General features: G+C 47.2%; 1 protein-coding gene across 1 annotated transcript in view; it reads right to left on the bottom strand.

The window, feature by feature from the left end:
* tspan4a (tetraspanin 4a) overlaps positions 1 to 12,058 on the bottom strand; it is a gene marked incomplete at its 5' end in the record, with an annotated part of 71,319 nt that extends 59,261 nt beyond the window's left edge. The window contains one exon of the mRNA XM_080545117.1: positions 11,726 to 12,058. Within this exon, the coding sequence (XP_080401243.1) occupies positions 11,726 to 12,058 (333 nt within the window). The remainder of the gene's footprint in view (positions 1 to 11,725) is intronic.
* Positions 12,059 to 13,628: the final 1,570 nt, after the last annotated feature.

Raw genomic sequence — 13,628 nt, 5'->3', positions numbered from 1 at the left:
TAGTGAAACAATGTAGAGGACACATGAGCTGTGAAGAAGTGAAAAAACAAGATACTGAACTCATGTTGGTAGGCTATGATGACAACATATCATCATGCCTCATGGCCTCATATCATGGCCGTTGGGAGTCGTTTTGAAAATATAAACTGAAGCAATGGAGCGTGGTACTGCATAGCAGTAAAACACCCCCCCCCCCCCCCCGGCGCTTCTCTAACGGGAGCAAATGATGCATGTTACAGTCGATTCTGTCCGTTCAAAGTAAAGATTATAATCATGTCGATAGGCTTGTTGACAAGAGGACTGACATATATTATTTAAATGGTAAAATTGCCCTGTATCATTGCATGGCTCAGGTCCTAACAGGGCCAACAGTATTCCCTGGAGAAAAGCCGTCTGAGAAGCAGTGATGGATGGAGTGTGTGTGTGTGGGGGAACGGAGCAGTAAAGCATCCTGCTTGAGACAATGCAGCCTCACCGCAGTCACTGCTCTGCTGCTTTGGTGCAGCTGTGGACGCGGGAGTGCCATGTCAGGATGGCTGACGAAATAAGAAGCACATCTTAACAGGACCCTGGGGCTGTCCTAGAAGCATGTCGGAGAGGATCTTCTTGGATAAGCCTTGACTTGCCTTGTTTTATCAAGCTGTATACTCCTGAAAGATGTTTTAGATTGTTTACAAAATAAAGGTCCATATACTTCAGCACGGTGTACACAGAGGCGTGTCCCTGGGGGACGGGCCTACTACCGTAGGCCAAAGTTTTAGAGCTGAGCCGCCGGAGTGACGTTGTCACGGCAACACTGGTGGATTCTTCAGGTCATTCACAAACAGTCAAATCCACCACCAGGACGCAGTACCGTTGAGCATTATGGACACGTTGACAGTGTGTTATAGCGGGTTTACAAACATTGCGGGCCTGATCAAATGTGTGAAGAGTTGATTCCACGCATTCCATCAGTAGTCTACTTTATATGGACACAGCGTCCTCTCACAAAGCAAAGAAGCATGATAGAAATGGAAAATATTCATGAATCAATCAAACATGTTTGCATGGCATGTGCAATCACAAGGATAAAACAAATAAACACCTGTGATTACTGAGTGTTGCACATATTTGTCAGCATGTCAAAGCTAGCCGGTCTGTTAATAGTTTGGGGGTGTGACAAAAGCGTTTGTGACAACTTGTCACATGAAAGAAACTATTTCTAAATGTACTGTACTTGGTCTCCATGGCAATTAGCCATTAGCTTTCCCAATGCTCTGTTTGGGGCGATACGGAGGTGGGTGAGGGGGTGCGTCTACTGTAGTTGCATACATGTTATATAAATAGCTAGGTTGACGGTAGCGCATCATTAACAGGACAGAGCCTAGTCAAGCATCGCGCTTGGGAACTGATGCATAACAGTGAATACCTATAAAATATTTAGGGTTATCACCGCCCACCTTCCCGGTACAAACTAAGATGAGTAAACAGGGTGAATCAGGTAAATCAAGGTCTGCGCAAATGGGGGTCAGACAAAAAATGCCAGGAAATTATTTTTAATTGGTAAATGGACTGCTCTTATATAGCGCCTTTATCCAAAGTGCTTTACAACAGCCTCTCATTAACTCATTTACACACACATTCACACACCAATGGTGGCATTTTGGGGTTCAGTGTCTTGCCCAAAGACACTTCGACATGTGGTCAGCCGCGGCTCGAACCGCCGATATGCCAACCTTGCGATCATTAGACGGCAGCTCTACCTCCTGCGCCACAGCCGCCACAGCCGCCCCAAGTGCAGCAATAACTGGTGGCCAGTGGAAGAAGAAGTGAGACTGAGGAGTGATTCCTCACATTGCTCACAGGATTCCCCACAGGCACGGCACCTGGACTGTGTAGGTGGGCTGACCCTCGATGGGGGGGCGGTGGCGGTCTCGTCGCCAGAACCAGGGGACTGGTAGGCCACTGTCCAGAGCTGGGAGACATGGATGGTTGGGTTTATCTGCTGTTGTGTGTTCTGGGGCCAATTGAAGACAGTAGGCCACTGGGTTGTCCCTCCTGAGGACCTTGATGGATGAAGGGACTGATGAAGCAGGGGGGGAGAGCTTGTGGGAAGATCCTGGGTGGATAACCAGACCCTCTTGCCCGGAAGGAGTGATGGTGCGGGGAGGGCTTCAGCAGGGCTGAACGAGCTCTCCTCCTGGTCCTGCCACAAGCAATAAGCAGCTGGCATCTCCACCTTGGTCTCCTGCTCTGGGAACAGTGGAGGCTGGTAACTGAGCAGGGGACACTAGAAGGGAGACATAACTGTGGAAGGGAGACATTCCCATTCGACTGGGCATGATGTCCGGGGGCAGCTGTGGCGCAGGAGGTAGAGCTGCCGTCTAATGGCAAGGTTGCCAGATCGGCGGTTCGAGCCCCGGCTGGCCACATGTCGAAGTGGGTCCTTGGGCAAGACACTGAACCCCAAAATTGCTCCCAGTGAGCGGGCCGGTGCCTTGCATGGTAGCTTGCCTGCCGCCATTGGTGTGTGAATGTGTGTGTGAATGGGTGAATGAGAGGCCGTTGTAAAGCACTTTGGAATAAGGCGCTATATAAGTCAGTCCATCCATTAATGTCCAGAGGAGAGACTGACTGTTGCCAGGATGAGGGTATACCAGAAGGCCTTCCAGAACCGGGCGGGGTGAACTACGGACCCCGATTAGAGATGATGTTCAGTGGGGGACCAAACACTCTGAAAACATGCTAGACCATGAGTCCTGTGGTCTCTCAGGCTACTGTAGGGAGTTTGTGGCACAAATCGACAGGTTTTTGAGAAACAATAAACTATAACGAATATGGTGATGTTAACTTTGCGAGGGTGAGAGACCGGTGATGAAGTCCAATGATGATGTGAGACCAAGGACGGCGAGGAATGGGAAGGAGACATAGACGGGGCAGGCAGCAACGAAATGCCGTACATCTCTCTCTATGGTGGGCCACCAAAACCGCCTACAGATGTACTCCAAGGTCCTTGTGGTTCCCGGGTCTCCATTCAGACGAGATGAGTGCCCCCACTGCAAGATGTCCATACGGACCCCCCCCTACCCGGGTCCTCCTCCCTCCGTCACGCCCAGGCAACGACTGTCTCAGAACCCCCAGCAAACCGGTGCTGCTTGAGGGACCAGGGGGTCAGGGGATTCCTCCAGTTTCGGCATGTCACAGTGCCTGGATAAGGGCATCAGGCTTCTGATTCTTGGAGCCAGGACGGAAGGAAATTATGAAGTGGAAACGGCTGAAGAAAAGATCCCATTGGGTTTGATGGGAGTGTTTAGCCATTTGGAGTCCTGGATATAGGCCAGATATGGTAGGTCCAAAAGACGAAAGGGTGTTGAGAGCCCTCCAGTCAGGGCCTTCACTCCTCCAGAGCCAGCTTGACGGCCAACTGTTCCCTATGGACCTATCGCTAAGCCACGCCCCCTTTGAAAACTCGGACAAACAAACAACGCTTCACTGACAGTGACTGACTGACCGACCGTGACTGAATGACATTCAATGACTTACAATGGCGGGAGTTGGCAAATTTCTGATATCTGATTTACCACATGTTTTTTTTTTAAGATTACAAGATTATTTCATCAAGAAGCTTTTCACCATCAGATATTAGCGAGTTCTTTGTCCGAGTTTTCTGTAGTGACTTTTGCTGTGATATGATTGGACAACTTCTATTTTGGGGCGTGGCTTAGCGATAGGTCCATTCCCGAAAGTCGTAATCATGCTCAGCGGGCATCAGGCAGTGAAAGAAGAAGGCACAGAGATGTAGCTTGTTGTTATCACTGTTTGGTACGCTGAGAAAGAACACCTCCAGCACCTACGTTGCACGCGTCCATCTCCATCTCCATCCATCCGGATGGATCTCCAGTAAAAGATTGCAAAGCCTTGGAAGCTCTGTAGCTGTTCAGTAGAGGAGGAAATAGGCCAGTCGCTGACAGCTTGGGTCTCCGGGGGCTCCATCTGGGATGTTGCCCCCGGAGATAATGAACCCCAGGAAGGACACAGAGGCTGAGTCAAGGCCCCTTTGCACAGACGATGTTCTGTACTTTCGGTTTCCACCTTTGTGAAACGAATCCGCACAATTTGAGCTCTTCGTTCTCTCAGCCGTGATGACTGACTGTCATTGTGTAGATGTACATAAAAGGCAGCGAAGAAGAGACTGTGTGTCATTGTTTGGGATTGTACAACTCCGTGCAGCTGCACAGTTCTGAATGATGATGATGACAAAGAAAATAATCATAGTAATTATTATTATCTGACATCTTTTTAAAAGAAATCGAATTATGTAGGTTCATGCTGCATTGCCGCCATTGGTGTGTGAATGTGTGTGTGAATGGGTGAATGGGTGAATGAGCGGCCGTTGTAAAGCGCTTTGGAGCAGCTTTGGAGCAGCAAAAAAGGCGCTATATAAGTGCATTTACCAGTCCATTTACCATTTTACCATACGTTATAGTATGTATTAGTATCTACGGTTGTTGTTTGAGTTGTGTTTAATGCTTCAGCAGGCTGTAGGAAAGGATATGTTAATGGTTAAGACACTTCAGGATCGATAGCCTCCCAGCTCATCAGTTCCTCTGATCTAACCAATTCCAAACCGGTTCTAAATTGGACCCTCGGTACCTCTCCCTATTAGACTGATCATTACTTATGATGGGGGGATACCATGAAGGAAACCAGACTTCTAAAATATGAACATTTTACCACCATAAATATATTTGCGCATAGTCCCTCCCTGAGTGTTTGGAAATTGTTTTAATGTACCTCATTGAGCAAGCATATAGGCCCTGCCGCACACATGAAATTAACATAAATAGTGTTTTTGATTAAAACATAAAGTAGGTCTATTCTTCAGAGCGCCCAAGTATGCCAACCGCCTCAATCTCACTCTGCTCTACTCAGTGACAGATGCACAGCAGAAGCAGAAGCAGCTACTGTTTAATGTGTTTGTTGTTGTTGTCGTCGTTTTCATTAGGCTATACTGTATATATATCTAAGAGAATATTATCCGCAGATATAATGCTAATCGTTTCGTTTGGTTTTTTGAGCGCTTTATAACCTTCTCTCTCAGTTTCTGTCAGTCCTAATGAACTGAAATCCCAGTTGGTGTTTTTAATGCCCTATTCATTCCCTCTTCGCTCTAATGTACCTCTGCTCTGTCGGGCTCTCTTCGCCAGCACCCAACCAAGGGTATTAGATCAATAGAAAGAATAATAACAGTCTATGCTGCTATGAAGCCTTCTCTTAGGGAGCGGTATTAATCCTGGCTTCAACACTAACACATTAAAAACACACAAAACAGACAGACAGACAGACAGCAGACAGCAGCAGCAGCGAGATCTATTCTAGCTCATTTCTAGAAATATATATATGGTGTTCTTCAAAGGCAGGTGTAGTAAATACAGTTGTTAATAATAACAAAGGTGTTTTCCAGCCTCTCTCTCCTCTCTGTCCACTCTCTCTCAGCCAGTGGCTTTCACCTCTAACTCACTGGCATTTGTCAGGCTTGGGTTCATATACAATTTTCGTGGTGTCGGCCTCAGGCTCGGCTCAGTCATCATCCCAACGGGGGATATCGAAATTGTAAATTGCATGACCCTGTCCTCGGCTTTATTAGAAACACATGGCCTCCCCTGGACTCAAATTGGTAATGCATGACCCTGCCTTAAATCGGTGTTTCCCAGACACAGACCTGACTGTGGCGGGTCGCCATAGTCTACCGAATATAACCAACCGAAAGCATTCTAAGGATTCACCTTCTCACCTTGAAGGCTCTCCATAACCTAGCACCCTCATACCTCTCTGAACTCCTTCTTACTCACACTCCCTCCCGTAGTCTCAGATCCCCCTCTGCCAACCAACTTGTCATCCCTCTGCCCGCCTGACTACTATGCAATCTAGAGCCTTCAGCCGTTCTGCTCACCGCCTCTGGAACTCTCTGCCACCTAACATTCTGGAACTCTCTGCCACCTAACATTCTGGAACTCTCTGCCACCTAACACTCTGGAACTCTCTGCCACCTAACATTCTGGAACTCTCTGCCACCTAACACTCTGGAACTCTCTGCCACCTAACATTCTGGAACTCTCTGCCACCTAACATTCTGGAACTCTCTGCCACCTAACATTCTGGAACTCTCTGCCACCTAACATTCGCAATATTGACACTCCCACCACTTTCAAATCCAGTCTTAAAACACACCTTTTCACAATGGCTTACTTGGTTTGATCTCCTGTATTTAGTTTGTTGTTATATCTGATTTTGCTGTTTCTATCTCATTTTGCTTTGTTGATTTTAATGTTTTGATATGTGGTCTTAAACTTTCTTGTAAGGTGTCCTTGAGAGCCTTGAAAGGCGCCCATAAATAAAATGTATTATTATTATTTAGGCCTATTATTATTATTTTTAGGACAGTGTTAAAGTGTTTGAGCAGGTTCGCGGAGAGGCCGTACCTAGGACGTTTCACCTGCCCCCCACGCGCCACAATTTCTTCCCAGACATCTTTCGTTTTTTTATCTATGCTATTTACTGACGTACCCCCTCATCATAAATAACAGCTGGTCTCTAAACAGACGGGAAACGAGCCTAGGCATGCTAGTAAACCTGCTGAGCAGATGGAATTCGATATCCTTGCTGCGATCTGACTTTCCACTGTCAATGGAACATGTTCCTCGAGTCATGCAAAGCCTGAAAGTAGGTGTGGGACTGGGATAGCAAAAGGAAGGACACATTTTTTATTTGTCATTTTTACACTGACACAGAATCAGTTACACCCAGCGCGAAGCCATCGACCCACCGCGGAAACACAGGAACAATCATTTCCACACTTCAATTTCAATTTCCACTTTCACTTTTTTTTGCCAACGCAACCCAGGAGAGGCTTATACAGAGAGATACCTTCTGTCTTAATTAAAAGAAACAGCCCCATTTTCCCACTCGTACAAGCGAACGCCGCGGTATGTCTGGAAATAATGGAACCAGCTTTTCAGAACTTCAAGGAGGGAGATAACAAAGGGAGATGTTCTTTGGCAGACAAACAGACAGACAGACAGACAGACAGACACCTCTAAACACAAACCACGAGTCTGGGTACTAGGTGGGTGGCTCGGAATGAAGGTTGGTATCGCTATCGCACTCTCTCTCTCTCTACAAATCTACATACATCTCTATCACTAATGCAGGCAGCTAACATCGGCAAGCCCCTAAGTTAGCAACTCATTTTGTGTTAAAGAGGGGGGGGCGTTGTTATGAAGATAAGCGGCCCCACCAGATTTCGACGGGCAACGGGGGGTGTGGGGGATAAGCGGAGAAGCGGAGCATCACAAGGGGTTGCCATGCGTTCCATTGATCTGGCTGAATCAAGAGGGACAAATCCGATCATCCTCGCTTATCAGCATCCCAACATTCTGTGCCTATAGATCCTGCGGAACTCTGTCGGGTTCTGACCTACATTCTCAGAGGCGAGTAAACACAACTTCAGAGGAAGGAACTTCAATCCCCCCTCTCCCTCATCTTCTTCTCTCTGTACCTCCTTTTTTCCTCATTTCTCTCTCTCTCTCTCTGTCTGTCTTCCCCCTCTCTGTGTGCCTCTCACCCCCAGGTTCCCCCACGAATACGAGAGTCCCGAGTTCGTGCTAACAAGATTAATTACATGGCGTTGCTAATTGAGAGCGTTATTTGGGACTTTGCGACTGTGTGGAGCACCCTTTGGAACTAGCTGGCGGGGTGGTGTGAATGTGATAGGCCTTGTGCTTCATGTGTGGCGTTATAGGGAGCCCATTGTCGTTGTAATTACTGTGTGAAGTCATTTCTGCTATTTAGGGCTCATCCCCTGCTTGCCTTGAGTGACTTGGACCCTTTTTTTCCCCTCATTTGGCTTTACAGCTTGTCTGGATAGAGCTGATACCCTTGCGCCTCTCTGTCGCTCCGCCGACGTTAATACTCCAGGGTAGAGAGGGAGTGTATTGAAGCTTTACTTCGCTCCCGTTAAGGTAATGGATAAATTAACATAAGGATAACTGAATTTAGCCTCAGAGTAAGTGAATGCTTATTGGATTCCAATTTGAATGAAGTGTGTCTTGGCAGATGTGAGTGTCTCAGTTGTCAGACACACTGACACACACACACACACACACACACACACAGACACAGACACACACACATACACACAGACACAGACACACACACACGCACACACACACACAAAGACACACACACACACACACACACAGACACACACACACACACATACACACACACGCACACATACACACAGACACACACACGCACACACACACACAAAGACACACAGACACGCACACAGACACAGACACACACACACAGACACAGACACAGACACACACAGACACAGACACACACAGACACAGACACACACAGACACACACAGACACAGACACAGACACAGAGAGTGTGGAGAAGTGTCAGCAGTTCACAGTGTAACTGATAGTAGATCCTAACTAGATCATGCAAGCTGAAGCTCACATTTAGAAGAAGTTAGTTATGACTACTAACCTGCCAAGTCTACCTAATTATAACTATGAGGCCTTGTGTCATTTAGCTAAGCTAACCGGCTAACCTTCTCTACGTGGCTAGCTCCTGTCCTGACACAGGTGACCAGGAGCTTCACCCTCCTCCTGTCTGCTTCCTGTAACCAGACACCTGGCTAACCAGGAGCTAGCAGAGAGAGCTAGCTTTGGCTATCCCAACTCCTGCGCCGTTAGTTAGTACTTACCATGTTATGTCGGCTTCGTCTCAATACTAACGCAAAGATGTTAACGCAGCCAGGTCCTTAACGGTAAACGGTTTGGTTCTAGAACGCAGCGAACATTCTAACGTTCTAACGTTCCATGTCTGTGTGCGGGGCTCGAGCGAGCAGACCCAGAGAAGACTCCGGTGAGAAGTGTGTACGTGGAGTTTGTAAAACAGCAACAGAAAGAAAAAACAAGAAAAAACAAACACCGCGCTGTGATTACGCTGATGAGTTTGCGCAGGTGTGTTCATTATTGAATATTTGATATTATTGTGTATGAGCACACACACACACACACACACACACACACACACACACACACACACACACACACACACACACACACACACACACACACACGCACACACACACAGGATGTGCACTACTATAATCTAATAGTGGGTGTCTCAGACTTTTAAAGGCCAACTTCATTCTTCTGTGTTTTGTCATGGTTGTGTCTCTTATTGTTTTGCTGTTATTATGTAATGTGTATTGTACATGTACATTATTATGTATTATGTAGTGTTGTTAGGAAAACGAGATGGCACATCTCAAGGGGCTTTATCCTAATAAAATAAATGTACACACGACGTGCACTACTATAATCTAATAAGTGGGTGTCTCAGACTTCTAAAGGCCAACTATCACCAATAGGAGCTCTACCCTTTTCATCTTGTCAGAGGCATAATTAACCGAATGGTTTCTCCGAAAAAGCACCTCTCACAAGCCCTCTCACACATAGATGCCCCAATTGTGTCAGCATTATACAGGACGCCCCTGCCCAAACACACAGACAAGCGCACGCGGGCACGCACGCACGCACAGACACACACAGACACACACACACAAAGCCGCTTATCACAATTGCATTGACCCTTTTCTGACAGCAGTTTAAAACTGACAGAAATAAAGGCCCGGAGGTCGCTCAGTCCCAAGAGGGGCCTTGGTGGCCAGATTGCTTTTCAATGTGCAAGGTCTCATTTTATAACTTAAGTGGCCATGGAGTCAGAGACAAGACATAGGACAAGGTAACCACAAAGACCATCAGACCAGAGATGGTGTATACCAGAGAGAGGGCACTCACTTGATTTACTTTTGTCTATTGGCGAGATATAAGGGAAGATGGTGCCAGTCCTAATTAAGCGTTACTGACAGATGTTGTTGGCAGAGATTGTGTACCGTTTCCCCTAGCAACGCGTGGGTAGGACTAAAGCAGGAGGTGAGGAGGGCTGGGAGAGAGCCAAATAAAGTGTTTTTTTAAGCCACTACAACAACTTTTAGCGACCAAGCGACCGCACGAACACTTCAGTGATACGACAAACCAAAAGGAAAAGTGGCTTATAAATACGTAAGTGGCTTATAATACGTATAACCCATAGATTACCTGTCTAAAAAAACTAAAACAAAAAACGCAGTGTTTTGGCCTCTCTATTGAAATTAGGTGCCCAAGGGGCTTGGTGGCGTAACGGGTTAAGCGTCGACCACGTGACCTCAGGGTTCCCGGTTCGATTCCGGCCGTGGGACATGTCCTGCATGTCATCCCTTCTCTCTCTCACCCATCCTTCCTGTCATAATAATCCATACTGTCTCTGTCAATAAAAAGAAAAATATGAAACTACGTGCCCCAAAGATGCGCCGCGACCAAGATGGCAGCGAGCGAACCTTTAAGGTGTCCGTTAAAGAGGCCGTTTGACACCTGGACGGTCAGAGGGAGCGGTCAGAGATAGACAGAATGCCAAAGAGGAGATAAACATCTTCAGATTTGACATGCGGCCGCCGTCCCACTCCGACAGAGGTGCAGAGACTGACAGGAGGAATCAGACCCAGACAGTCGAACCGTCCCCAAGGGTAAACAGATAGGACGTGGACGAGCTAGCTGTCAGAAGCTTCGTTAGCGGGAGGGACGGCAGCAGTAGGGACGTACACAGATGTAAGAGAGAGCATGATGCCGTGCGGGGAGGAGATAATGAGTTTTTGTGTGATTGTGTGATTGTGGGGATAGACGAAGCCAGATGCAAGAACAGGCAACGAATACTCCCACACAGGCATTATAATGACGAAAAATCTGCACACCCACACCATCACCCCTCTGCACATAAACAAATCAACACACGCACGCATGCGCACACACATACATAAACACACACACACACACACACACACACAAATCCCTTGCTGATTCCAAAACATAACTAATGATACATCCATGCGAGCAGCACATGCTGTTACATAAGTTAATTATGTTGTCGTAGTTATTGTATTATCATCCAAGCGTGATGAAGTTTTTTTCCTGCAACTGCTCGCCACTATGCAACAGAATGGTAACAGTATGTATTGTATAATAAGTCATTGCAGTGCGACTACACAGGCATAAGGACACCGTCATGTAAAGACCAGACAATCTTAGAAGGTGACTCACCTTAATACAGTGAACCCTTCCACACATATCTCTGTATCCTAGACTCACCTCATATCACTATGCATAGACACACGCCTGCATTGCATTGACACACACACACACACACACACACACACACACCCATCTGACCCTATTCCCCCCCCAACCGTTTTTCTTTCATTTCAAAATCTTTACTTTTCACTTATTTCTGTCACTATGTCTCTCAATGTGTGTCTTTGTGTGTCTTGCTGTGAACCACATGCATAGACCACAATATGTGTACAGCTAAAAGAAAGAATGGAAAAAAACAGCAGACAAAACATGACACGATTGCACAAGTTGCTAAAACTGAAATAAAAACTGAAGTAAAAAAAACTAAAAAGAACAGGTGACTTTCCCGCAACTGCTCCACTATGCAACAAAACAACAGTAACAACATGTATTGTATAATAAGCCATGACAGTGCTACTACACAGACATAAAGGACACCTTCATCATCAGCAGCAGCAGAAGAAGAAGACCAGACAAATCTTAAAAAGGTGACTCACCCAGAAGAGCAGGTTGAAGAAGACCATCCCGTAGCGCAGGCCCCTCATGCAGCCCTCGGCCATCCTGCAGCGGCGGAGCTCTAGGAGGAAGATGAAGGAGAGGTCCAGGTAAAACACCACGTACTTCTTTCCCTGTTTGGTGGCGTAGCGGCCGTTGGCTGAGCTGGCCTGGGGCCCCGGCGCCGTGTGGAAGCCGAAGGCGAAGGGCGGCCGCTTGTACTCGAACTCGCCGCTGTAGCGGTGGAACCCCGAGCTGAACGGCGGCGAGTCGGGCTTGCTGTCTAGAGACGGACTGCGCCGGTAGGGGGTCTCGTCTGTGCTTGAGCGTCTCATCTGGGCGGGTCGGAAGTGAGAGGCTTTTTACAGCCACAAAAAGTTATTTTTTTGGCGACCCCTTTTTTGTTCCTTCAAGAGACTCTTTGAGAGCCGACCCAAAGTGGCTTTTAGTGACCTTAAAGTGACCCTCTACAGAACCACCGCTTGAGCTGGATGGAGAAGTTAAAGACTCGTCGCAAAGTCCAAACGAGGGACCCAGAGGAGAAATAAGGTGTCCGCGAGGAACTAACGGTCATGATCTGTGTGGCGGTTTGGCGGTTGATGGTTCCACCTGTTTCCCAGTTCCAGTTCCACCACCCAAACTAGCCCTACAGTGTAATCATCGAAGAAACCGAAGTGTGATCAGATACCAAGAGATCCAACCACCCATGCCCCTATGGTATAGCTCCAGCTATGGTCAAAATCCATCGATTCAAGTTCATCTGGGGTTTCGGGACGATGTTGGTCTGGGTCACCTGCTTGTTATCAAAAGAGTTCCTTTGCCTTATCCGACCACATCGTTATCTTCCCCTAGTAGTCCCATGGCTTAATCCTACACCTGTTTAACTCTGTGTTCCTCAATCCCACACCTGTTTAACTCCTGTAATCCTAAAACACTTGTGTCTCGCTCCGTGAGCTAAGCTCTGGTTTTTCAATTCCAGTTGATCTCATTTTAATCCAGCATACATACTTGTCATGGCACGGCACTTTTCCCCCCAACTGGTCTCTCTGATAACTGGTCTCTCTGATAACTGGTCTCTGCTAACTGGTCTCTCTGATAACTGGTCTCTGCTAACTAGTCTCTGCTGCTTCACTCTACTGCTAACCGGTCTTGGGCTTGAAGGTGCCGAATTAATGGAGAGACTCGGATACGTCACACCTGGTACCGTTAGACGACATCCCGGAGCAGGTATCCTCTCTCTCCTCCTCCTCCCTGGCAGAGAGGAACAGTCGCAGACCGCCACAGCCGACCACAAAAAAGCAGTACCTCTGTTATGCAAGCACTAGTTCTCACTCGCTCTACGTTCCGCTCTGAGTTGATTCTGTATTTTCCCAAGCGATGCCCGTGTGGCTCGGCTCTGCTTTCTCTTTCTCTGACATGCAGCAGAGAGAAAAAAAAAGAAAGTTAAAAGAGCGATAGAAGACAGAGTCAGTCTGAGTGCAAGATGCTGGAGCGACGACCCTCAGACGAACGCGCAGAAAGAAAGGCTTTGCGATAAAAGAGAGGAAAGCAGCATTCTTTGGTTTCGTTCAGGGAGAACTCTCAGTCACTTTCCTCCTTGCGTTGCTTTCGTTTGAGTCTGCATTATTTGTATCTTTCACCTCCTCTCTAACTCCCTCTCTCTTTTGATACCAGACCCTAAAAATCTTGAGACATTTACCTACTCCTCCTCTCCCTCACACTAACCCTTTTCCCCCGTTTACCTGTTCCTTATCTCCCTCTCACCATCGCTTCCTTTTTCTTTCTCTGTCTTTCTCCCTCGCTCTCTCTTTCTCTCTCTCTCTCTCTCTCTCTCTCTCTCTCTCTCTCTCTCTCTTTCTCTCTCTCAGTGCTGATTAATTCCCTTCATTCGCAGAGTCCCATTAG

This window comes from Nansenia antarctica (genome assembly GCF_963989245.1).
Source record: "Nansenia antarctica genome assembly, chromosome: 14".
NCBI classification, from domain to species: Eukaryota; Metazoa; Chordata; class Actinopteri; order Argentiniformes; family Microstomatidae; genus Nansenia; species Nansenia antarctica.
Note: the sequence above shows the minus strand (reverse complement) of the source record. Positions and strands in the feature narration are given on the sequence as shown.